Source organism: Penicillium antarcticum (genome assembly GCF_028974205.1).
Source record: "Penicillium antarcticum strain IBT 31339 chromosome Unknown utg000008l_segment0_segment0, whole genome shotgun sequence".
Classification (NCBI taxonomy): Eukaryota; Fungi; Ascomycota; class Eurotiomycetes; order Eurotiales; family Aspergillaceae; genus Penicillium; species Penicillium antarcticum.
Window position 1 is genome coordinate 1,433,224 of NW_026695306.1, and position 23,628 is coordinate 1,456,851.

Consider the following 23,628-nt stretch of genomic DNA (forward strand, 5'->3'; position numbering starts at 1 on the left):
TGGATTGGCCACTCGTACCTGGCTACTGCAGTATCGCTGAATCTAAAATCACTAGACTGGGCTGGACTCTACGCCCCATAATTCCATTAAAATTGCACGCGCGCAAAGGCCTTCTTGACTATTTATTGTCGGCCTCGCTCTCGTATTTCCCCGATTCCCATTTTTGCTCAGTGCACACAGTCAACATGGCCAAGTACCGAATTACTCCCGTGTTGCTACTCATTCCCTTATTCCCTTATTCCCGGTTTTTATGTGGGGAAGGTCAAATCCGCTAGTATCAAAAGGAGTGGACGTTGTCTCGGTTTATTGGCCCATCCGAAGTTGGTGATTCTTTGTGATGGAGATGTGACTACTGGTGCTTCTGAAATTAGGGCACAAGTATGTCTCAGCCACCGAACATGGAATATCCCGCACTAATAAATCAACCATTCCGAGTGCTTGGGCATTCAGGGGTAGTCACGCAGTCTCAATGTAACTGTAGAACTTGTGCCAATCGGTTATTTCAATGTTCATTGGTGTGAAGTGTAAGCGTTAGCATATCGCATATCAGCCCTGGCCCTTGCCCTGTGCGTTGCACACTTTATTATATCTCCACCTTTGGCCGAGGTAATTTGGCTTTCTTTTTTCCACCCCTGCCTAGTGTCTGTTTAGTGTGGAAGTCCGGCTCAACTATTCCCTTGGAGTGTAACGGTAGGCTACATCGCTGGATAGTCTGGGGGCTTTTTCTGGTGGGCATGGGGGAATTTCGTCAGTCTGAACGCCACTCTATTCTAGGTTGCGGGGGATCCCAATGTGAAGCCAATAACAAAGTTGAATTGGGTAACAGGTTATCCGGCGTGACTATAGTCTAGTGCTAGCTCAAAAGGACTAGAGGGATTGTATGGATCGACGGACTTGCACAGGACTTAGGGCCGTTCCCCCATTTTTGCCGTAGGAACTTGCTCCTTCTCCTCTTTCCAGCTTCACCAGTCCACATGTCATTCATTCGTTCTCCGTGACCTTGAAGTTAAGGTCGTCCCTTCTTTCTCTCTTTTGCTCTTTCCTTTTCACCATCACATGATGTCATTCCTTTTGGCCCTGCTGGGCCTGGTCTCGTTGACCTCCGCCGCGTCAACGGCCGACTGGAAGCCAAGAGCCGTGTACCAGACCATGACTGACCGTTTTGCCCGCACTGATAACTCGACAACTTCTCCCTGCAGCACCAAAGATGGCCTCTACTGCGGAGGCACGTGGAGGGGAACCATTAACCAACTCGACTACATCGAAGGCATGGGCTTCGATGCCGTGATGATCTCGCCTATCATCGACAACATTAAAGGTCGCGTCTCGTACGGTGAGGCCTACCATGGATACTGGCCCGTCAACTTGAACGCTCTCAACGCACGCTTCGGTACGCACCAAGATCTGCTCGATCTTAGTGATGCCCTCCATGCCCGTGGCATGTATCTGATGATGGATACGGTGATCAACAACATGGCCCAGATCATTCCCAACGGCACCGACCCGGCTAAGGAGGTCGACTACTCGGTCTTCGACCCTTTCAACAACAAGGACTACTTCCATCCTTACTGCAAAATTAAGGATTGGAACAACTTCACCGATGCGCAACTCTGTCAGACTGGTGATCTCAACGTCCCACTTCCGGATCTCTATACCGAGCACCCAGATGTCCAAAAGCTTCTCATCGACTGGGCCAAGGACGCCATCAAGACATATTCTATTGATGGACTCCGTATTGATGCCGCCAAGCACGTCGACGCCAACTTCCTCAAGACATTTACCAACGATATTGGCGTATTCAGTACTGGAGAAGTTCTCGAAGGTGCGGTTAGCATCATCTCGGATTACCAGGCCCATTACATTTGTAGTATGCCAAATTACCCAATCTACTTCCAAATGCTACAAGCTTTTACGATGGGAAACACAAGTGCATTGGCTCTCGAGGTGGAGGCCATGAAACAGGCTTGCACGGATGTCAACGCTCTTGTTTCTTTCTCAGAGAATCACGACAAGCCTCGTATCGGTAGCATGTCTAATGACACGGCGGTATGCAACCCATCTTGCATATGCAAGTCATTCTTACTAACCAAGCCACTTACAGACGGCCAAAAACGTACTGGTCTTCACACTCCTCTTCGACGGAATCCCCATGATTTACCAAGGTCAAGAACAGCACCTCAAGGGCGCCGATCCACCATACGACCGAGAAGCCATCTGGCTCACGAAATACAACACCGAATCTGAGCTTTACCAACTAATCGCCAAACTCAACAAGCTCCGCAAACACGTCAACGCCCTCGGCAGTGACTACTTTGACCAACCAACACACACTGTCTACCAAGGCGCAAGTGAACTTGCATTTTCTAAAGGTGTCGAAGGTCGACAAGTTATCATGATGCTGTCAACCCAAGGTTCAGAAAGTGGCGCCTACAACGTGGCCCTGAGCAACAGTTACAACGCCGGCACCGAAATCATGGAAATCCTCAATTGCGAAAAGTACACACCTGATGAATTTGGCTCCATCACAGTCGCCATGAACAAGGGCGAGCCTCGGGTGTTCTGGCCTGTGAAATACATGGAAGGCAGTGGTCTCTGTGGTTACGAAATCAAGAACGTGACCTTGGCCCAGTTGAAGAATGGCGTGGCCTCTTCTGCTTCCTCGGTCATCGCTTCTTCACCACTAACTACAGCTTTAGCCTCTCTGTGTCTTGCATTGACGAGTATTGTGATGATCCTTTGAGCATGTTCGAAAAACGGAATTTCTAGGTGTTTCTTTTGCGTCGGCCTCTTTCACGACGGCTGTTTGGGCTTGCGACGATATCCCTTCTTGTAGCATATTATTTTCTCACTGTATATCTTTCTTTTTTGTCGCATAGCAAAGCCTGTCACCTTTTTTCGGCAATTGTTGCTTTCCTTCTTTCTCGTCTTAATGTCTTTCAACTGCAGTACTTTGATTTACTCTTATATCTCCTACGAAAAACGAAGCGTCTCATTGACTGAATATACTTTATCAACTCCTTCAAATTTGGCAACCTCTGCATGCATATATATATATATGCAATGCAACCACCATTGATATAAATCCCGACCGCACAGAAAGCGCACGGAAAGCTTGAACCTTCAAAAACAAACCGCATATACTTAATCAAGTGACACACCTTAATCATGCATAACAGTCAACTCCAGCGCCAAGCACTTACCTACGGAAGGCTTGTATAGTGACAAGCCGGACATGCCGCGCACAGATCAACATCTCCATTACCAACCCTACCTAGGCTACAATGGTTAAGGTTAACGGTTTCAGTAAGTTTCGTGAGACCGAGTGGACCTTCTGGAAACCTATCGAAGAATTCTATCCTTTGTGTGTACGGAGTTCTCCGGTACCTGCGAAAATCAAGTCTCACATAGATCCATAGCCGTATTGTAAACAAATTACAAGGTAAAGTATTTATCACCGCCCAAAAATAGTCGGACCCACTTCTTTCTCGCATCCGACGCTTACGCCCGAATGGGAAATGGCTCCCCATTCCTGACGGAGACGCATCCTCAACGCGACAATCGACACTACCAGTCCGATTATGGCGTCTTTTTTGGCATGGTGTACTGGCGCCCAACGGCGCGCACAGAAAGCGCATTGGAGACAGATAGAAGGTTAGAATATCGGTCCATTCAACGCGCCCAATAACGTCCCTGGTGGTTTTTTTAAAAAAAAAAACCACAAGAGTCCGTAGCTAACAACATGCACAGAATCAGCCTCAAATCTGGAATCGTTGCCCTCATGGAATGCCCCTGATAACAAGCTCATCATGCAAACATTTGAATGGCATGTCCCTGCAGACCACCAGCACTGGCGTCGTTTGCAAAACGCGTTACCTGGTTATCAGGCCATTGGCGTTGACCAGTTGTGGATTCCACCTGGTTGTAAGGGTATGGATGTAAATGGGAATGGGTATGACATCTATGACCTTTATGATCTCGGCGAGTTTGATCAGAAGGGTGCTGTCTCTACGAAATGGGGGTCTAGGGGTGATCTTGAGTCTTTCCTTTCTGAAGCGCGCGGGCTCGGCATGGGTGTTATTTGGGATGCCGTTCTTAACCATAAGGCTGGTGCTGATTTTCCGGAGGCGTTTCCTGCTGTTAAGGTTGATCCGAAACGTGAGTTTTTCTTTGTCTTTTTCTTGCTATTCTTTATGGTTGAGGCGCTAATTTGGTGATAGAGAGAGATGTGGAGCTGTCAAATCCAGTTGAAGTCAATGGCTGGACAGGTTTTGATTTCCAAGGCCGGGGTGACAAGTACAGCAGTATGAAATACCGCTGGGAACATTTCAGCGGCGTTGACTGGGATGACAAGAGCAAGGAAAACGCCATCTTCAAGATTACCGGCCCCGGCAAGGATTGGGCGCAGGATGTCTCCACTGAGAACGGAAACTATGATTATCTCATGTTCGCCGATCTCGACCTGGCGCACCCCGCGGTTCGTGATGATCTCTTACAGTGGGGAACTTGGATCACCAACGCATTGAGTCTGAGTGGCATGAGGCTGGATGCAGCCAAGCATTTCTCTGTTGGCTTCCAGCGTGCATTCGTGGAGCATGTGCGGGAAACGGCTAATCCGGATTTCTTTGTGATTGGTGAGTATTGGACTGGGAATGTCAAGGCTCTTTTGCAGTATCTCAAGGACACCGAGTACAGCCTTGCGGCGTACGACGTTCCTCTTGTGCAGAAGTTTTGCAAGTTGTCACATCAGGAATCGCCGGACCTTCGTGGCATCTTGAAGGACACTTTGGTACAGTGTCGGCCGGACCTTGCTGTGGTGAGTTTACTTCGGATTCGTGGAGGCTCAATTGAAGAGGTCAACGCTAACTTTCCCAGACTATCGTTTCAAACCATGATACGGTAAGTACCAAAACATTAGACTAGTCTTTTGTGGCGTTCATATTCATCTAACTCCCGAAAAGCAACCAGGACAGATGCTCGAGGTGAGTCAACTAGGCCCCCCAGAGCCCCAACCAATCTAACAAACTCACCACAGACCCCTGTAACCCCATCCTTCAAGGTTCTAGCGTACGCCATAATCCTTCTCCGCAAAGAAGGCCACCCTTGCGTGTTTTACGGCGACCTCTACGGCATCCGCGCCAATGTCAAAGACCTAATGACACCAGCCTGCAGTGGCAACCTGCCACTCATAACCCAAGCACGCAAACTTTACGCCTACGGCGAACAACAGGACTACTTCAACCAGCCAAACTGCATAGGTTTGTCTCACTTATCCACCTCCTTTCATTTACCCAATTCGGAACACGAGGAGGGTCCCATCACTCAGCCTTGGTATAGCTGACCACAATACAGGATTCGTCCGCTACGGTAACGCCCGTCATGTATCTGGTCTTGCCTGTGTTCTCAGCAATGCTGGCTCAGCCGTACAGCGCATGTATGTTGGAAGGGATCGTGCATATCAGGAGTGGGTGGACATCTTACGGCCGGATGTGAAGCCCGTCGTCGTTGACAAGAAGGGCTATGGGTACTTCACTGTTGCAGCGATGAGCGCTAGCATCTGGGTTGAGGCGGTGGCTTTGAGTCGGGATGGTTTGAGGCGCGATTTGTATGTTTCCCCTTTTCTTTTTCTTTTTCTTTTTCTTTTTCCCTTCTTCCCGGTTCTTCTCGATTCAGCTATGCGTTTGACTTACTTTGGTGGCTGACTCTGACTCTGATGTGGCAGTGACGTGAACATCTACAACTAATTCTTTTACACAATACCCAATACTCTGTCACGACAATAGAATCAAATCTCACTGTAAATTATATCATACACATTCTGTACAAGTACATATCATGTCATGCGGTGCAACCCGACCTCGTATTTCCTCAAAATAGGAAAAAGAGAAAATCATCCCACATTTCCAAAAGGGGAACACCGAACATACCCGCAAAAACCAACCAACAACTACAGTATGAGTAGAGCAGCAGATGTGGCGCCTTAGAGAGGCAAATAGCATCATAGAATTACCAATGTTGGCCCAGGGTACCAGAATTTATTATCCGGCACAACCTCGGTGAGTGTGAGACACTGTCTGCCTAATCACTAACTTACCATGTACATGTACCATCGGGGTCTGGGGGGTCTGAGAATTTTTCCTTACCTTACGGCACAATTCTTCCGTACCCGAACTGGAGAGTGGGTTGACATGTCAAGCGAAATTGGATTGTCTCATGAACCCTGAAAAAAACCGAAATGGATCTGTGGAGTCTTAGTCAATAAGACACCGAACTGGAAATCGATTTCGCCGTACCGGTAAATCAATGCCCTGAGACATTCCTCAAAAAGAAAACGTGTCTTGGCCATGTGCTGAGCTTTTTTCTATCTCCGTTAACGTTATCTGGAATGCAATGCACGTGGAAATTCTCTTTTACCCCTTACTGGGATTATGTTGCATTGGTGTTATCTTTCGGATTTTAGCCTTGTCGCTTGGTTCCATGGCGTGATACCGTGGCTTTGTTTTGCAAATACGTGATACCAGGGTCTACGGGTAAATGGCCGGGTGTATTTGCACTGTAATATCCACAAGAGTAAAAAAAATAAAAAGCAATTAATGCCAAGAGTCACTAGTGGCTTGTCTTAGCTTGTTCTTTATCGGTCCAATACTATTGTTGGTGCATATACTGTACTCTGTATGCTACTGTATGAGTTGACCTCCGGTGTCCTGAGACTAGCTTGCAGTAAGACCCTGTTTTGCGTGTCCGAGGCTCAGTTACATCCCACTTTCTCAAGTAATTGATTTAGATATTATTAGATACTGGGGACGGGGGTCCCATTTTTGTGTATTTTTGTGCCGTTTTGTGGGAGTATACTATCAGGATCTTGGATATAGAAAAGAATTATAGGTACTTTCCTATTTAAGATCAGGGTCCTCGTCGATCTGGTTTGCCTAATTTAAACATCCTCTCGCATCCTCATCTTCTCTTTCTTCTCTTCATCCGCATCTTCTTTTTCTTCCAAGTCTCTCGCTTTTGCATTCACTCGTTAACAATCAGCCATCATGCGTCTGTCACTCGCTCTATCTGTTCTGCCTCTGGCACTTTCCGTCTCTGGTAAGCGAAATTCTGTGCTATGATTTGTTATCGCATCATTTGACTGACTCTCTTCCAGCTCTTAAGGTCATTGAGCCTGAGCAGGGTGCCATGGTTGACACCTCCGACTCTCTGACTGTCAAGTGGACTTCCGTCAAGTATGTATACCATATACCATAGCAATCAAGCATATAGCTTCAGAATGCGCCCAATCTACGAGCATGATATCTAACCCAGCCTAGCACCGACGCTTCCAGCGTCAACATTTACATCTCCAACAACGCCGTCTACCCTCCCGTCCACAAGAAGGTCGCCTCCGACATCAAGACCTCCGAGGGCTCCTACAAGATTGACAGCCTCTCCGATATCACCAACGGCAAGGGCTACCAGGTCAACCTGGAGTCCGCCTCCGAGGAAAACACCGGCATCCTCGCCCAGTCCAACCAATTCAACGTGACTGAGTCTGCCTCGAGCTCTTCTACATCTACTGGTGCATCCTCCTCCACCTCCACCAGTGCTGCCACCTCTGGAACCTCTAGCGCAAGCAGCACTGAGTCTTCCTCTTCCTCTGCTGTGTCCGCAACTGACACTTCCGCCGCAGGATCCTCCACCTCCACCAAGTCCGGCTCCACCACCACTACCGCCACCGACGCTACCACCACTGCCTCCGGCACCTCCACTGCCTCTGGCATGACCACCGCTGCCTCCGGCTCCGGTACTGCTAGCGGTACTGCTTCGGCCTCTGCTACCCCCTCCACCGGTGCTGGTGTTGCTCTCGGTGCTGCCCCCGTTGCCGTCGGTCTCTTGGCTGGTGTGCTTGCTCTCGGTCTGTAAATCGATTGAGGAATAGCTGATGTGATAGTCCGTACTGCTGGAGTGGTGTGGTTCGGGCTTGTCGGGGAATTGGGTTCCATGATTTGTTAATGGCATGAGTTCAATGGTGGAATGGTGATAAATGAATTTTGGGGGCTTCTTTTCAATTTGCTTGATCTATACGTTTTTTTCTTCTATCCCTTGTATACTTGGGTAGATACGTAATACATATGTCTGCCTGCTTTTTACATACTTTGAATACTCCTTTATTTGTATCATAGGACCTTGTATTGGACTTTTTACGGGTTTTTGCACAGCAAATGGCCGAATTGAGCAAATATTCCAGCATCAAAAGCTTGTCTATTTGATCAATAAATCAAATCATCTTCTATTTAGTAGATAATGCGTTGTGGCTGGACTAGCTCGGAAACGATATTCTCGAGTGCATCGGCGAGAAACATGCTACCAATCGGTTAATTGAGTTCAACATACCTTACTAGAACGGTTCATTTGAAAGAATATTAGACCTTTCATGATATCTATGAGAAAGAGCTTGACAAAGAACGTTTTATCCGAGCAGCGAAAGCAAATTATATATTTCTGTTCTCATCGGTAAGACACACACACACACACACACACCTTGGACACTCTGTGCTACATATTTTACATTATGGAATTCTCTAAGAAGTACCAATGGACCGAGAGCTTTGATATTTATTTAAAAACTTATACTTAAATACTACAAGATATTACAGGTTTGGTCGGTTGCATGTTTCGTGCACCCAGGTTCTTGGCTTGACTACATAGTTCGACTTTAATCCCGCGCAAGATAAAATAAGAATAAACAAATTGATAGATGTGCGTCTATTTGCTGTAATAATATCTCCCTCAAAGAATAGCATCAGATTTCCGCACTTAAGCCCCATACTCGGGCTCATACCTACCAGTATCAATATTGGCCTCAATAGGCTTCACAACCTGTGACCGGAAGGCAATCTTATGGCCGAAATATAAGACAGCGAACAGAATCAGACTAAGGTAATTGATAAAAAAGTCTGTGACGCTGAAGGTCGGGATGAAAGCCGTGAAGCCCTGGGTGATGATAATCAAGACGTTGAAGAAGAGACCATACCACGAGAAGAACGGCTGCCAAGTCGCTTTGTAGGGAAGAGTATCGCGAGAGATACCACGTGCCTTTAACGCTCTCATAAACGCCAGATGGCAAATGTTCAACGAGGACCAGGTGATAAAGCCTGCCAGGCCGGCGATTTGCATCAACCAGTTGAAAACGGTGCTTCCTGAATTGCTTAGGTTCAGGAATCCCAATAGGCCGAAAATGGCTGTGAAGCCGACGCTTCCATATGGGACACCGTGCTTGGTTGTCTTGAGGAAAAAGCGGGGTGCGAAGCCTTCGTTTGCTAGGCCGACTAGGATACGGCTACCGCTGTAGACGTTTGAATTGGCTGCTGAGAGGACCACGGTCAGCAGGACCGCATTGATGATGCTCGGTAGGGCGTTGACGCCTGCGCGGTTTGCAGCAATGACGAAGGGGGATGAGTTTGCGTCGGCGCTGTTTCCATCGCTGGACGTGAGGTGTTTATCTGTGGCTGGGACAACGATGCCAGCGAAGAAAACGGTGAAAATGAAAAAGAATACAATTCGGAAGAAGGTTTTGCGAATTGCAGATGGGACATTCTTGCTTGGGTTCTCTGTTTCTCCTGCAGCGATGCCGACAAGCTCTGTTCCTTGGTATGAGAATCCGGCTTTGATGAGAATAGCCCAGAAGCCGATGAATTTGGCCAGGGCGTCTTGCTCTGGGTTCGTGATCAGGTAAGGCTGGAAGGGACCGGGGTGCATCCAGTATCTAAATCCGATGTATCCCTCTTTGCCGACGCCAGCGTTCATGCAAATAGCGAAGATCATGAACCCGACGACTGTGATGATCTTGATGCTCGAGAGCCAGAATTCGACTTCACCGTAGCAGCTCACTGGGAACATATTCAAGATGATGATCACAACCCAGAAGATAGCAATGAAAATCGCCATCGGGATCTGCTCGTCCCAATACTGGATAATCAGACCGGTCGCAGTCAGTTCAAGGGCAAATGTCGACGCCCAGGAGAACCAGTAAACCCAGCCCATCGCAAAGCCCAGACTCGGATCGACTAGTCGTGTAGCATAAGCAGCAAATGCTCCTGGAATTGGTAGATATGTAGCTACTTCACCCAGAGCTGTCATGACGGAATAGACAATCGACCCCACGAAGCTGAAGGCAATCAAGGCACCCACGGGGCCAGCTGTTGCAATGGCAGTACCGCTGCCAATGAAAAGACCAGTCCCAATTGCACCACCTGCCTGAGAGTCAGAATAGTATCCAAAGTTGAGAAGTTTCACTTCCTACCCATTGCGATCATCTGCAAATGTCGGCTCTTCAACCTGCGCTGCAGCTCGGGCAATTCGTGAGTCTCCCCATTGCTATGTTTCTCCTCAGACTCCTCGTCCTGGTTGCCAGTAGAACCTATACGGTCTGGCTCTTTGACATCTTTCTTGTCTGTTCTCGGCTCATTTTGTAGGCTGGTGACCTCGTCGGAGGTCATTTCCGAATATTCAGGGGAGGACGGAGAGTTTCAATTGAGGAAGTAGTCAAATCTGGGGTTGTGAGACAAGCATGGGGCCCTTTGGCTCATTTGACGAATTGGTGCATCGCGTTGGACTTCCCCAAATGGTTGGTCCCATTTCCCCAGGAGGATGATCGGCCTGGGGACCCCGCGTTGCCGGGCCGGGACTTTCTCGGGATCCATCACGATGTCCGAAGAAACAAATGAGAGTCGCCCAATTTGCGGGTCCTTCAGAGCAATTGCTAAGTGCTCAAGCCGCATTACGTTAAACTGTAACTCTGGAAGCTCTGCTGCGCATCGGAACGCCCCGAAGTCCGGAAAACAGCCAATTGCGTGGCTTATAACGTAACTTGCCGATATAAAGCTACCTTCACCCGGCCCGGTATACTGTGGAACTCATACATCATCTTGATGCGGGGTAAGGAGATGAACATGCTCCTTCAATAGATTTTGATCGTGAGGTGGTTGTCGTGCAAAGGGCGTAGAGCTCATGTGGTGGCGGTTTCTCGATCGGTCCCTGTATACTCTCTAGATACGCGAGATTGGGTTCTTATTCAGCTCAGATCGAAGCTTCAGTATCCAAGCGAGTCTTCACTGCGCGAATTGTTTCGGCCGGGGTTATATGCTGAGTCGTGGTGCAAGAATGGAATGGGGCCCGGCGGATTTTTGCCCCGTTATTCGGCTGCGAGTGGGTACGATCGTCTGTGACGGTTTGCACTGGGCAGCTGGGTGCTATTTGACTGTTTGGGTCTACACATTCGATTGTTGTAGGGCGAGGAGGTTAGGAAACTGAGGGCGTCGTCATGTTCGTGGGCCCAGGCCACACATCTCAATGTGCGCATTCCTGGCCACATGTTGGCATCCTAGCCCGGGTTGTTCCATACTGCACCCTGTGAATAACACGATGATATGTTAACTTGAAAACGACATGAGAGAGAAGGGAGGGAGATGAGGATGAGTTTCTCCTGGGAAGTATCGACTTAATTAGTTAGTGTAGAGACCTCAGGCCTCTCATGTCTTGGCAAGCCTTTGGTCCTTTTTTATTGCTAGAACCTAGACAGCTGGAGAGCAGAGAATACACACCACTTTCATTTCATCAGATTCATTCTACATGAAGTAATAGCAGGGTGAATGCGACAGACGTCCTCGAGAGCTATACGCATGGCCTGGGAGTGTTTCCAGGTCTTCTATGATATCGACCTGTCTGCTATGCCAGACTGCCCATCGAGCCGTCCCATTTCATTAGTTAGTCAACTGAAAGTTTAAGTCCAACTATTTTCTCAGTACAGAGTAGGAAGCACGCATTTACACTACTAATTTTATGAAAAGCATCAGTAACATTCTTAGCGAATTCAACACTAAATGTCTTTTTTCTAATACGACCGTCATATCATCTTCATCTATGACCACTCAAGTTAAATTTGTCAAAGATCACCCGCTAGAGACTCTTGGGACGTGGCCGATGTGTGGTTTGTGCGCTGATCAGACGCGAAGCCTGTTCATCACCTGTGGAACGGACTTCCCCGCTGTACAATGTAAGGATTTGCGTTGCATCACAACAGGAGAGAAAAGAACTCTTTCCGGTTCGTTAGCTCCTGTTCATCTGCTACCCACCGTTCGCCTTGGCACATGAAAAGTATAGCCTTATGCACCACATAACCGCTATTGATCTAGTACTGGAGAGCTGTGGGATAGCTGCAACTCAGGAAGAGAAATGATCAGAAGCAACAGGCTTTGGCTGGAGTTTCAGCGGAACCTCTGGTGTTAGGCTAACTACCACCCCTAGAAGCGCTAAACGAGTCCATTGTTCAAACTTGATCATTGCATCGCTCCCGCTGTATAGACATTTGACAAGTACTGCCTCGGGGTACTTGGTCGTTTCAGCTACCGAAGACAAAGCCAGGACACACCGTAACAAAGCTCCTCGAATCATAAGAGGCCTGATCGAAACCAGGTGGACCGCCCCATATTCATATTTTGAAACGAAAGCCTAAAATCAGGTAAGAACACCGAGAGATCTCTCAGGAAGCCATGGTTCGGAATGTTAATTACTTTATGAAGAGCAGTCTACCTCAATACCGAGTTCAATGTCCAGTGTCAAAACTGCACGACGCAAATCTACCTCCACGGCGTCCAAACTTCGAAATAGCTGTGACGCATGTGCCTTGTCTAAAGTTAAATGCCCAAAAGAGAAGCCATCTTGCTCACGGTGCGCGAAGAGAAGCATCGCATGTGAATACTCTGTACCAAAACGACCTGGACGCAAGCGAGATAGTGACTGGAATGACAGCGACACTGGAATGCGATATTCAAGAACCCCCACTGTTCAAAGTGGGCTAGCTACAGCCTGGTACTCACCAGATACATCGGCTACGCTCCCAGATCTGAACGCGTCCTTGGTAGCGTCCACCAGACTATCCAGCATGACCCATATTTCCTCACGTCCGGCGGTAGTTCTGGACCCTGTGACTGCTCTTGAAACTGGAGTTTACCCAGAAAGACCTGAGATAAACAAATTCTCTAGCGGTCCCTTGACATTCCCAGTGGAGTTCCCGGAATCTGGGTCGTTTGACTGTAGCTTTTCAAGCTTTAACCAAGCGACTCACAATGCCACTGAGCTTTGCACCTCGGATGAAGGTGACCTAGAGCCTTCCTTTTGCACGAACTCTCAGTATCGCAACTCTAACTCGGACTCTTCCTCTTTGGCAGCAGAACGACAAGAACCAACAGCCTATGCGATCCATGCTTCTAGTGGCATCCCGGAAACAGAGTCAAGGTGCCGTTGCATGGAAGATGTTCTTTGCCTCATGAAAAGACTCTTCTCTCCTATAATACCAAAATTCGATACATTGTCATCTAACTCATATCTCATGAGCCCGTGCGTTGGGACCACAGATACCGATGACATCTCGCCTCTTCAACGAACTCAAATAGTCCTTGTGGAGAATAAGCAGTTCATCAAGGTCGTCACAAATATCTTGAAATGCTCGTGCGCGGAAAGGGGTTACCTATTGACCATGTTGTCCACAATTACTCTGAGAATTCTGGAGCGATACCGTGCAGCGGCGCAGATGCATCCTGTACCAGGGCAATTTCCACCATATAGGACGACATCGAGCCACAAGACGTCTCAGATGGTCCTTAGTGAGCTACATCACGTACAAGTATTATTGGCTAGGCTTGCATTGCGAATTGACACTTGTAGAGAACATGCGCCTGGAATCAGAACTGGGCCGGGACATTGCTCTGCGCCCAGAACAGCTTTTGAGGGAAGCACAAATCCCGATGAGTTTTCTGTCACTGCTTTGGGCCAGATGCAGACAGACTTGCAGAATTGTCTGTCGCGTCTGTCGTTGGATATCATCAACATTTTGAAACATATATAGAAACCTTGCATCTGGTATGGAGAGCAAGACTTAACGACAATATTTTTTTGAGGACAGAGATATGCCAAGGTCTCAAATCTCCATGGAACTGTCAATCAGAACGTAAAATTGTAGATAAATGATGATATGCCGACAGCCAGGACCAAGAAATCAAATGATCTAAAGCAAGCCACAGACCCAAGGGAAGGAACCGATAGCGCCTTCTAATTATGATTTTTCTTTGTTTGTTTGTGGTACCCTTTTCTACTGGAGAGGACTCGTGACTCGATTTGTAGGCACATGCATGGGCGCTAATCAACTTAAGCTCGGCCCTTTTGCCACCGATCTAGCGGGTAGATCCGTTGGAACCATATCTTGGGTGGCTAAACCCTGGAGTAATGAAACCCATAATCTGAGCTCAGATGTTGATCCATGGATTTGAGTTGCGTCTTGCGCTTCAGGAAAGTCTATCATTGAAACATTGCAGAGGTCAGGGGTATTGCGTGTTGTACTCAAGTTGGGGCACGAATCCAACGGCGCGCCTACATAGAGACCCCCTTGCTGACGCGGGGCTATACAAATAGTATATTGGGCTTCTCTTCGGTTTTGTTGGGGATATTAGGGTCCAGCTTAGACCTGTTGATACAAAGTAGGAATTCTTTGGGTGATGAATTGCGCAAGCTCTTTTTGCTTCGCCCATGTTCCCAGAATCTACAACAAGATTGAAACCCCCACTGTTTCCACCGGATATCATACTTGAAAGGTTTATATGTCATGTCACGCTCTTTACCCATGGGGATACCACACATGATGATTCAAAAAACAACGCAAGTTCCCTTCACGGCTAAGAATCAAAAAAGAAAACTCACTGTGGAGGATCAGCACATAAGTGGAGTCATCGTTGATTGAATGACCTGATAGTCTTAGGGGACCGTGTCTTAGAATTCGGCATCAATTTCCATGCTAGGTCTCAAGCCATGCCGTGATAGAATATCTATGCACAGAAGCCGAGCTCGCATTGCGGCAGGATCCTTGGTAGCCATGTTGCTCAGCCATAGGATGGCCTTTCTGATCATTGCCCCAATGTTGGCACTCTCCGCTGTACCCTCCTTTGGCCGAACCACAAGGTTCATCATTAGCACAGTCACAGACTGCATGATATAATGAAGCATGCACCACCACGGAGAGCATTCATACAGCCACGCGACATCCGGGTCGCTCGGTAGGAGATCGAGTATTTGACCTGCTACCTGAATGCATGTGGCCGCCATGGAGCTGCAGAGAGTGCTTGGTGGGCCATCTTCCGGTGCCCCGTACACGACACGATGCAGACATGGCTGCGTGATCACGAGCCTGGTGGAATAGAACTGGAACGCAAGACTTGTGTGTTGCAAGACATCAGGTCTGTTTACTCCAGATCCTGTGAATTGATAGGACACAGGAAGCCGAGAGAGCCAACGTTCAGCAGACTCATTGAGTGCCGAAGTCGCAAGTTCAATTTGCAGCCACGATCTCGGAGCAGCTATTTGGGAGAACAAAGTGCCGATTGCTTCCTCCATGATGGCCGCCAAGTCAACGGAGTATGTAAAATACAGTGACGCCTTCATCGACAGGTACTGTGCCGCAGTGGCCCGAGCCTGCTCATTGCGTCCTTCCTCTCTAGACGCGACATGGATGGGGGTTTGAGCTATGGGGCTGTCCAACATGTCCTTCCTGGGCAATTGGAAATGCAAGGATGACATCAAAATGCGCCGGGATTCACTATTTGTAAGAAGTTGCATGACATGCTCCTCTCCAAATTCCTCCTCTCTATAAGGCACCGGAAGGGGTGTAGCGCAGTCTGCCCTCTGCATACCAAATGGACGACCAGTTATCCCAGAAACAAGGTTATTTAACAAGTAAAGACCCCACCAGAGTCGATACCTAGCTTCTTTGGACAGATTTGAGGTGCTAGGACTTTCATCGCGAAGTTGAATACCCATAGCCTGCGCCGAGCGTACTGCGATGCCACACATTCTCCATGCCCTGGAGAATCATAAAGAAATCAGTTTTTGCCCGGAGAAAAATGATCTATCTAAATAAGGAAGATGCATCCACCTGTTGACTTGTCCAAGAGAAAGAAGGTAGAAAGAGGCCAGTGCTTCCACTTGTACTTGCTGTAGATTGGGATGGCTAAACGATGCAGCATCATGCGTGTTGAGCTGCCATGCCCGTGAGAAATATACTGCATGTTCTTCACGGCCGTCATGGTCGTGCAGAGCATGGCAAGATGCAAGGCAAGAATGTCTTGCGCCAATGGCGAACACCATGTTCAACACCGCCATCCACCTTCTTCCCGGTCGTAGATTTGATTTCGAATAGAAAGCTCGGCACTGACTGATGAAAAGACCCTTCCCAAGAAACGGAAAAGACTCGTGTGTGACACTGAAGTAGTTGTCGACAAGTTGATCAGCGATTGCTTGCGACGGTCGTTCCATTATAGTCACATTATCTGAGACTACAATTCCTGATTCATCAAGAAAGTAGTTCACAGATGACAGTGATTTGATGTCTTCGTCCTTCTGGAGGCTGCCTGGTGTCGGGTGCTTTTCTTCAAGAAACCGCATGAGCTGGTGCAGCCACTTTATGGCCGAGTGTCCACCGATGAAACCGGTAGCTTGCGCTTCTGCATCACGGTTAAAATCTTCATCGACGAAATCCACGTGGCTTCTGGTGTAAGATGGTGTGTTGGCATTGTCTGATCCTCGTCGGGGAAGTGTCGATGCCAAAGAAGCGGTTGAAATCTAGAGATTGTTAGATACTAGCATGAGGTTAAATGGATGATATATTGACTTGGCTCAGTGGCTGAGAATGTGCGTCTGCTGCGCCGGATTGATTGACAGACGTGTCAGGATGATGATCGGGATGGAGATAGATATTTCGCAGGAGGTTCTCGTACGTTTCGACCTGAGCTGTCAAATCATCAAGTTGTCTAGACACCACGTCAGATGCGTGTGTGTTTGCATCTTATCTGAACAACGCACTTGACCATTTTCTCACGCTTGCGATCACCATAGATACATGTCACATCGGACATTTGGCATCGATGGCACGTAGGACGGTGGCCACTGCATTTCACCTTTTGCTCCCGGCAGTTTACACATGCTCGGGAGACTCGGCCAGGATTGGATATTGGTTTTGTGTTTGTGGCTCGAGGAATGGCGATTTTCGGATTGGGTGTTTGCTTCGCAGTGTCGACGTGTGACTCGTAGAAGGGGTTTGAACTTTCGGATGCTGTGGTGGATGATGGATCGGATGAATCCTCCTGCAAATTGCCGGGCGTATTCCAGTCATAGCTGAAGAGGGCTACGTCGTCTACAAGATCAGACGTGGGTGGCCGGGTTGACGATAGGGGAGGGTGAGGCAAATTTCCACTCATGGTCACTATCAGTTTGGCAACTAGCCAAACTGCAGCGCCACGGAAGATGCACAGAACAAGAGATTGTACTAGAAAACACACCTCTAGCAGTGGGGAAACCGCAACTCAAGTAATGCCTCTCTGGATTCATATCAAAACCACGCTTGTACATGTGTAGTTAGTCTTCTAGGAATATGTAGGGTTGGACCTCCAAACAAACGCTCTGGTTGGCTGGCACTCACATCCGTGCCCCCTTCGGGCCGTCAAGAACTTCCATGGATTGTCACCGCGCTCTTTGTAAATCTTCAATTTTCATATAAGCGAATTTTTTTGCAAATGTTTTATATTCAATGTTTATTCATACGTGCAAGATTTAGCAAATTACACGACTCTTCAGGATATACCTTTTAAAGCTGCTGGCGAACAGAAAGGGGAAATCAAACACGGATATGTAGCTTGTAGGGAACAACAACGCTAAAACAACCCATATTGTAGCGGTAAAATGAAAGAAATTTCTTCGTATTATTCAGCCGGAGATTTCGGGTGAACGTCACGACATGTTTGGCCGACATATGCCTGAGGAATAAGGTCTCCGTCGTTTGCCTTCAGTAAATGCGTGTTTCCTTCTGAACGAACAATGAAATACACCATCCATTCGCCGTCAGTTGAGCTTTTTCACCGATGAAAGCAATGAATTTGGTATATATGGCTGGGAAATACTGCAAATTCTCCACCGTCCCTAGGTATATCTATTACTACTGCAGTGATATTAGGTCTAATTTCCCAGACGAAAGTATATTGAAGAGCCGCTGATCAATCATAGACTTTTTCAGTCTTATTTGCTACAAGGCCTTGCGACCTTGAGAGGGAATTGCCAGGTGAGTACAAGCTCCTCATCCGTGCATTGAACTTGAGTAAGAGGGAGCACAGAAGAATGGTATGGCAAGAAGCACCCACTGTGCGGCGAACTCAAGGCTAGAAAGAGAAAGGGCCAGGAATTGTATTCTGATATTGGAAATTCATCATTGCATGGTCTATCTCGTTTTCACTCCAGCTTGGGTGTGGTCCTGGAGAAAAGTGGGGAAAGGTCAGGTCCAATGGTGAATTAGCGTACAATGGGCAATCGGGGTAGTATTTGATGTAAGCATGCTAATCTTCAACTGTCTATCAAATGGCCTATCATAGTCACCTGGCCAAATCAATTATCTAGTTCAATATAAAGTCAAACGCTTGATAAAAATGCTCAAGATAATAGCAAGTCGAGGGTATTCTTTCTACAATTTCAATCATGTATTTTCTATATGTTGTCGGCCTTCAAATTTCAAATGCTTTATACATTAGTCCTAACCCTGAAAGCCTCAAGGCTCACAAGTCTTGATATTAAAAAAAGAATCGTGTCGCTCGATGACGTTATGTATTCTTGCGATGGGACAAACGAATCAAAAGCAAAAGGGAGAAAAAAAATGATCCCTGTTACGAATATATCAAAATAGCCACTCCCTTTGACTTGACGCCTGAATTCTCGAAAAACCCACTTCAGCTGTATATTACAATAAATCGCCCATAGTATAGAATGCTTCTGATCATGAAGGCCAGTGGGGGCCCATGTTCATCGGTAAATAAGGATGCAAAAAAGGAAAATAATGTCTCAAAAGCCCAACAGCAAGACAGACAGGAGTTCCAAGTGGAAACTTTGCTTTCCCATTCGTATTGATCACGCTCACATTTTTCATATCATAGCAGCCCTGGTCTTCATCCGCCGCCTCGATCATAGCGGCAGCCAAGTCGAGATAAGACACAGGACTTTCCTCATCTACCAAACTAAGGGCATGGCCACGCTGCACATCAATCGATAAAGCCCCGGGTTTGATGAAGACAGAAGTGAGCCAGTCCTTCTGGGCACGAAGTAGCGTCTCAGCTTCTATCAAGTCTTGGTAGACGTGAGAAGCCGAGCGGAGTAGGAGAAATTGCAGTAAGGAGTTTAAATTCCGAGAAAAGTTTTCATCAATGGTAGCCGACGACAGAAGAATGATCTTGGGCATGCGCTTGATAATGGCGGCGTCCTGCATACCCGACAGGACCTGTATCACGGCATCGGCGGCATCACGGGCAAGGCGGCAATTGGGAATGTTATCGTTAGTGGAGATAACTAGGAAGACCGCCCGGACGTCGCGGATGCATGATGCTAACAGTTCGTGATCCTGAATGCTGCCTTCAAAAATCTCTACCCGCCCGTTCCCAATTGTTTCAGGTAAAAGGCGCAAGAGTTTGTTGCGGTTGCGACAATATGCATGGATTCGAGATTTTGGTCTTTTCAAAAGGTTCTCGATGAGGGCAGTGCCACAATTCCCTGTCGAGCCTAAGATGGCGTAGGTTTCATGCGTCGACATGACGACCCCTTGCGTGGCTTTTTTTTTTTTTTTTTTCTTTCCTTGGAGTGAGGCAGGTCAAGAAGAAATTCAGGATGGAGAGCCCCTTGTGTTCAGAAGGCCAGTCAAATGATGCATATATCAATTGATGGGTCGAAATAGTTAAAGCGCCCGTCAAGCACAGCTTTGATTTTGAATTTTATCGGCAGCTTTGGACGTATGTGCAATTGTGCGAGGGCTCACGTGGATAATATGAGGCTTTGATATGTATACTCCAACGGCTTTTTCGGCTTCATTTGGTGTTTAGACTTGCAGAATTGCTTTTGTTCATATTGCATAGTTCAGGGATCGAGGATAACGTTAGGAGCTGGCGACCCGAGCGCAAAGATAGGGGGGCGTGTGACCTGAAATGTCAGGTGTCGATACCCACCTCACGTCGTTCGACCACAAGTTAGCTTGATTTAGTACAGTTTCGCAATCTCGCCTAAATATGGGACATTATACATTCGTCTATACGAGGATGTGAGTTTTGCGCTAGAAGTCACTTTTAGCCCAAATAATGAACGCTGTTAGAGCGCTGCAGACAAAGCCATCCCCTGACTGCTTGCCTCCCTTGTGCTCGGAACCACCGAAAGAGGGCATATTATCGTTCTTTGCTCCGCATATAGCCCAGAAGAGACGTGTATCTACGTTCCTTTGCGAAACAGATTATGAAAGGAAGAAAGCCAGCAATTGAGAAGTCAAAGTCAGTAAATATTGAAGAAAAGTGGAATAGCCCATATATTTACATTTTACTAAGTGGTTACTGATCAGCAATCAGACCGTCGGGATATTCTCTCAAGGTATAGACCGAGCAGTCGGTACATTCTACTTGATTCCGACTGCCGACCGGGATGAGTGGGTCATTCCCCCCCCTTCTGTGATAATTTGCTATAGCGGTGTCACGGGATCCCCCCACCCTCTCGGGGGGTGTCCCTCAGCCAAAGTGCAATTCTCAGTCATATTGCAAATTTCTTATTTCTTCATTTTTAAGCCCGGGAGTCCTGTGACACGACTAACGCCTATGTAGGTACCTGTAGTATTTCTAAAACACTGGTTGATTCGAAGCAGCTTGCCTTTGCTCAGTTTCGGTCGCTCTAGACAGAAAATTGATAAATGGACGTAATATTTATCTAGGAAGCCTCAATTCCATCTACAATTTCTCCGTCTCTGATGTACTCCTCAATCCAGCCGATGGTGATCCTAGTCTAGGTCAATTATAGTCTCTAATATCCTGCTAGACAAACGTACATGCTTCTCTTAGTATCGGCAAAATTCTCATGGTCACCAGCTAGGTGTTCTTTATACCAAGGATCTTGCTTCATACGCTTGTAGTCTTCAATGCTTCGAAAGACAACCTGGCTGAAACAATCGAAATCTGCAATATTTGCCATCTGCGGGTCAAACAACTGGCTCATCAAGGCGCGGGTGGACTTTTGATTATGTATCTGAAAATACCAATGATCAGATCTAGAGATCCATGAAGGAGAAGAGCAGAGTGCAACGACGAAGATGCTCACCTGAGTCCATCTCTTGATACCGTACTTGACCATCAGTCCCTTTGTCATGGGTGCAGACACATTGACCATGTGGTGGTGATAATTTTCTTCACTCATGCCGGGCTTGCGGTAGCCACATATCGTTAGACAGAGAAACCTGTTTTCAGCTAACCCTGATATTTCGGGGATCTCTGGATCATGCCCTATATTCATGTTCGTGATTGGCATATAGACGCAATTGAAATTGAGGATGTGAGCACAGAAAAGTATAATTCAAAGTATGTGATCTTCTTAAAAGAAAAAAAAATGACATGACTTTTGTATTTGACATTCTTTCATGCGAGGGGATGTCCAAGGGGTACATTTACCCTCCCTCGCGTCGTGTCGGGTCATAGTTCTGCATCGCAGTATCTCGGCAGTATTTCGGTAGTCAAGTTGCGCTAGACACCAATGGCTTTTGGGTTTAGTCCGATATAATATTCATTTGTCTTTCAGGTTTGCGATACCTATATGGTAATCCAAACCTGAAGTGATATACACTTAGATTTGGGGGCATTGCTGTTCCAGACAAATGGTTGACAATGCTCACGCCTTCACAGCTGCGCATTTTCTCATTGAACAGGTCAACACGTAGGCTGATCTGTTAGAGAGGGGCGCTTGGCTTGTCGGTATACATGCAGGTGCAAAACCTACCGTCGGGGTAAACGCGGGTGACGACAACTACCCCAAAACCCGACCTTGACGCGCCTGGGAATTGTACGCTTCTCCGACACATTCCAAGGGTTTCTTACGAATGAATAGTTGCAAAAAAAGAGCCCTGGATCGTGGTTTATAAGACCAAAGCAGTTAATAATTAATCCAGGCCCTCCGAGCTGTGATGGCAATTAATATGCTTCAAAAAAAATCGTGAAAAAAGCTAGAGCCAGTCTGTAACTACCAAGAGTTTATAATCTCGTGGGTTCAGGTGACAGCGAACCACCTTTTAACACCTCCTCTCATATCAAATCCAACCATACCGTCTTCAGCGAGCTTTCTCAGGATTTCGTCCATGAGGGGCTCCAACGCTCTCTGCATGAGATGTTCACTAATTTTCTCTCCATGCACCGCCACAACCACCTCCTTGGTCGAGAGCCTTCTACCCCGCAGGCCAGTTTGAATCTGATGTAGAGCCCGTAGCACCTGACGCTCACGTCGCAACTTCCCTGCTAGCTCTCCCGCAATCTTAGAATGGAGGTTCGGTATCACATCTCCATGGGCCGGGTAGCCCTTGATGCAGTTATGGGATTGCATAATGCGTAGTGTGTCCATCCAGGTGCCGAGGTGTTCAACTGCTGTGGTACCTTGACCAAGCACATTGTCTCCAGTGAACATAGCATTCTCTTCTTCTAGAATGAAGCACATGTGATCATTAGAGTGTCCTGGTGTGTGGATGGCTCGCACTGTAGCACCTTCGACAGTAAAAGTTTGGCCATCGAAGATGGGTTGCTGTGTTTTGCTCGGTGTATGTTTGAAAATGAAATCAGAGAGTTCCGGGTACAGCTGAATGAGATGGGGAACACCCCCGGTATGATCTCCGTGCCAATGCGTCAAAAGGACATTTGATACTGAAAAATCTTTGGTGGCCAGTGTTTCTGCAATTAATCCTGCCCAGGCTGGAATTCCCTGGCCAGTGTCGATGATAAGACGCTTCGCTCCAGTGCCGATAATATATGTATTCGTTCCTTGAAGTGTAAACTAGATAGAACGCCATTTTTTTAGTTGTTGATTGACGTCTTGGACATTGACATGGAAACACCAATTTCACAACAACTTGGACTCACCTTTCCGGGATTCTGTCCAAGGATACGGATTACTCGTGGACTGACCTGTTCCACATCTAACAACTTTGACATCCGCTTTTGTTGGGCTTTCAAGTAATCTTCAAAGACGCAGAGATCCAAGGCTTTGTTGATTTGACGATATCCTCCCTCCCCTGGCGCCATATTGACCGGAGGTTGAAGGTCTTGTCTTGATACAAGAAGATAAAAATGATTTCAAATCGAGTCACAGTGCTTAACACAACTAGAGCTGAAACCCCACAGCTCGTGCAAGGGGCAAATAAGCGTGGCCAGTAAGGGGGTGGCAAGGCAAAAACGTCGTTTATCTCCGGAATGGAAATCGAGACGTTAGGAAGGGCATAATTTCCCGATGAAAAAGCCCCACGTCGGGGGAATGAAGACAAAGTACAAGTGATATCATGTCGAGCGTTGAGAAAGTTCGCTGCAAAATCAAGTATATATGCCTTGGTGCTAGTTTCTCTACATCTATCTCCGACTGCGGATAACATAACTTATCCGAAGATTGATCATTGATCACAAGCGTTGACCCCTTGCTTGACAGATCCCGCTGTCTTTCCATTTTGGGATACGTGCGCCCATGTGTCCTGTTGGATTTTATTTAATAAATCTCATGTGGCATGAG

General features: G+C 47.2%; 8 protein-coding genes across 8 annotated transcripts; 3 read left to right on the forward strand and 5 right to left on the reverse strand.

Moving 5' to 3' along the window:
- Window positions 1–1,059: 1,059 nt before the first annotated feature.
- On the forward strand, window positions 1,060–2,740 carry N7508_008058 (alpha-amylase; the record flags this gene model as incomplete). Its single annotated transcript, XM_058466122.1, has 2 exons — window positions 1,060–2,046; window positions 2,102–2,740. The coding sequence occupies 2 exons, from the start codon at window positions 1,060–1,062 to the stop codon at window positions 2,738–2,740; spliced, it is 1,626 nt and encodes a 541-aa protein (XP_058317450.1).
- An 838-nt stretch (window positions 2,741–3,578) lies between these two features.
- On the forward strand, window positions 3,579–5,722 carry N7508_008059 (alpha-amylase; the record flags this gene model as incomplete). Its single annotated transcript, XM_058466123.1, has 8 exons — window positions 3,579–3,651; window positions 3,748–4,155; window positions 4,218–4,813; window positions 4,873–4,896; window positions 4,959–4,979; window positions 5,033–5,255; window positions 5,350–5,602; window positions 5,671–5,722. The coding sequence occupies 8 exons, from the start codon at window positions 3,579–3,581 to the stop codon at window positions 5,720–5,722; spliced, it is 1,650 nt and encodes a 549-aa protein (XP_058317451.1).
- A 1,315-nt stretch (window positions 5,723–7,037) lies between these two features.
- On the forward strand, window positions 7,038–7,902 carry N7508_008060 (GPI anchored serine-threonine rich family protein; the record flags this gene model as incomplete). Its single annotated transcript, XM_058466124.1, has 3 exons — window positions 7,038–7,089; window positions 7,148–7,226; window positions 7,311–7,902. 3 exons carry the CDS (start codon window positions 7,038–7,040, stop codon window positions 7,900–7,902), a joined length of 723 nt encoding a protein of 240 aa, XP_058317452.1.
- Window positions 7,903–8,796: 894 nt separating this feature from the next.
- Window positions 8,797–10,478, reverse strand: N7508_008061 (uncharacterized protein; the record flags this gene model as incomplete). The annotated part of the gene is made up of 2 exons (XM_058466125.1): window positions 8,797–10,232; window positions 10,283–10,478. The coding sequence occupies 2 exons, from the start codon at window positions 10,476–10,478 to the stop codon at window positions 8,797–8,799; spliced, it is 1,632 nt and encodes a 543-aa protein (XP_058317453.1).
- Window positions 10,479–14,802: 4,324 nt separating this feature from the next.
- N7508_008062 (uncharacterized protein) lies at window positions 14,803–17,433 on the reverse strand (the record flags this gene model as incomplete). The annotated part of the gene is made up of 5 exons (XM_058466126.1): window positions 14,803–15,889; window positions 15,962–16,647; window positions 16,697–16,835; window positions 16,888–17,302; window positions 17,364–17,433. The coding sequence occupies 5 exons, from the start codon at window positions 17,431–17,433 to the stop codon at window positions 14,803–14,805; spliced, it is 2,397 nt and encodes a 798-aa protein (XP_058317454.1).
- A 1,411-nt stretch (window positions 17,434–18,844) lies between these two features.
- Window positions 18,845–19,651, reverse strand: tpcG (oxidoreductase tpcG; the record flags this gene model as incomplete). Its single annotated transcript, XM_058466127.1, has 1 exon — window positions 18,845–19,651. One exon carries the CDS (start codon window positions 19,649–19,651, stop codon window positions 18,845–18,847), a length of 807 nt encoding a protein of 268 aa, XP_058317455.1.
- Window positions 19,652–20,802: 1,151 nt separating this feature from the next.
- On the reverse strand, window positions 20,803–21,285 carry tpcK (decarboxylase tpcK; the record flags this gene model as incomplete). The annotated part of the gene is made up of 3 exons (XM_058466128.1): window positions 20,803–20,872; window positions 20,921–21,117; window positions 21,190–21,285. 3 exons carry the CDS (start codon window positions 21,283–21,285, stop codon window positions 20,803–20,805), a joined length of 363 nt encoding a protein of 120 aa, XP_058317456.1.
- An 843-nt stretch (window positions 21,286–22,128) lies between these two features.
- Window positions 22,129–23,150, reverse strand: tpcB (metallo-beta-lactamase type thioesterase tpcB; the record flags this gene model as incomplete). The annotated part of the gene is made up of 2 exons (XM_058466129.1): window positions 22,129–22,902; window positions 22,989–23,150. The coding sequence occupies 2 exons, from the start codon at window positions 23,148–23,150 to the stop codon at window positions 22,129–22,131; spliced, it is 936 nt and encodes a 311-aa protein (XP_058317457.1).
- Between the last annotated feature and the right edge of the window lie 478 nt (window positions 23,151–23,628).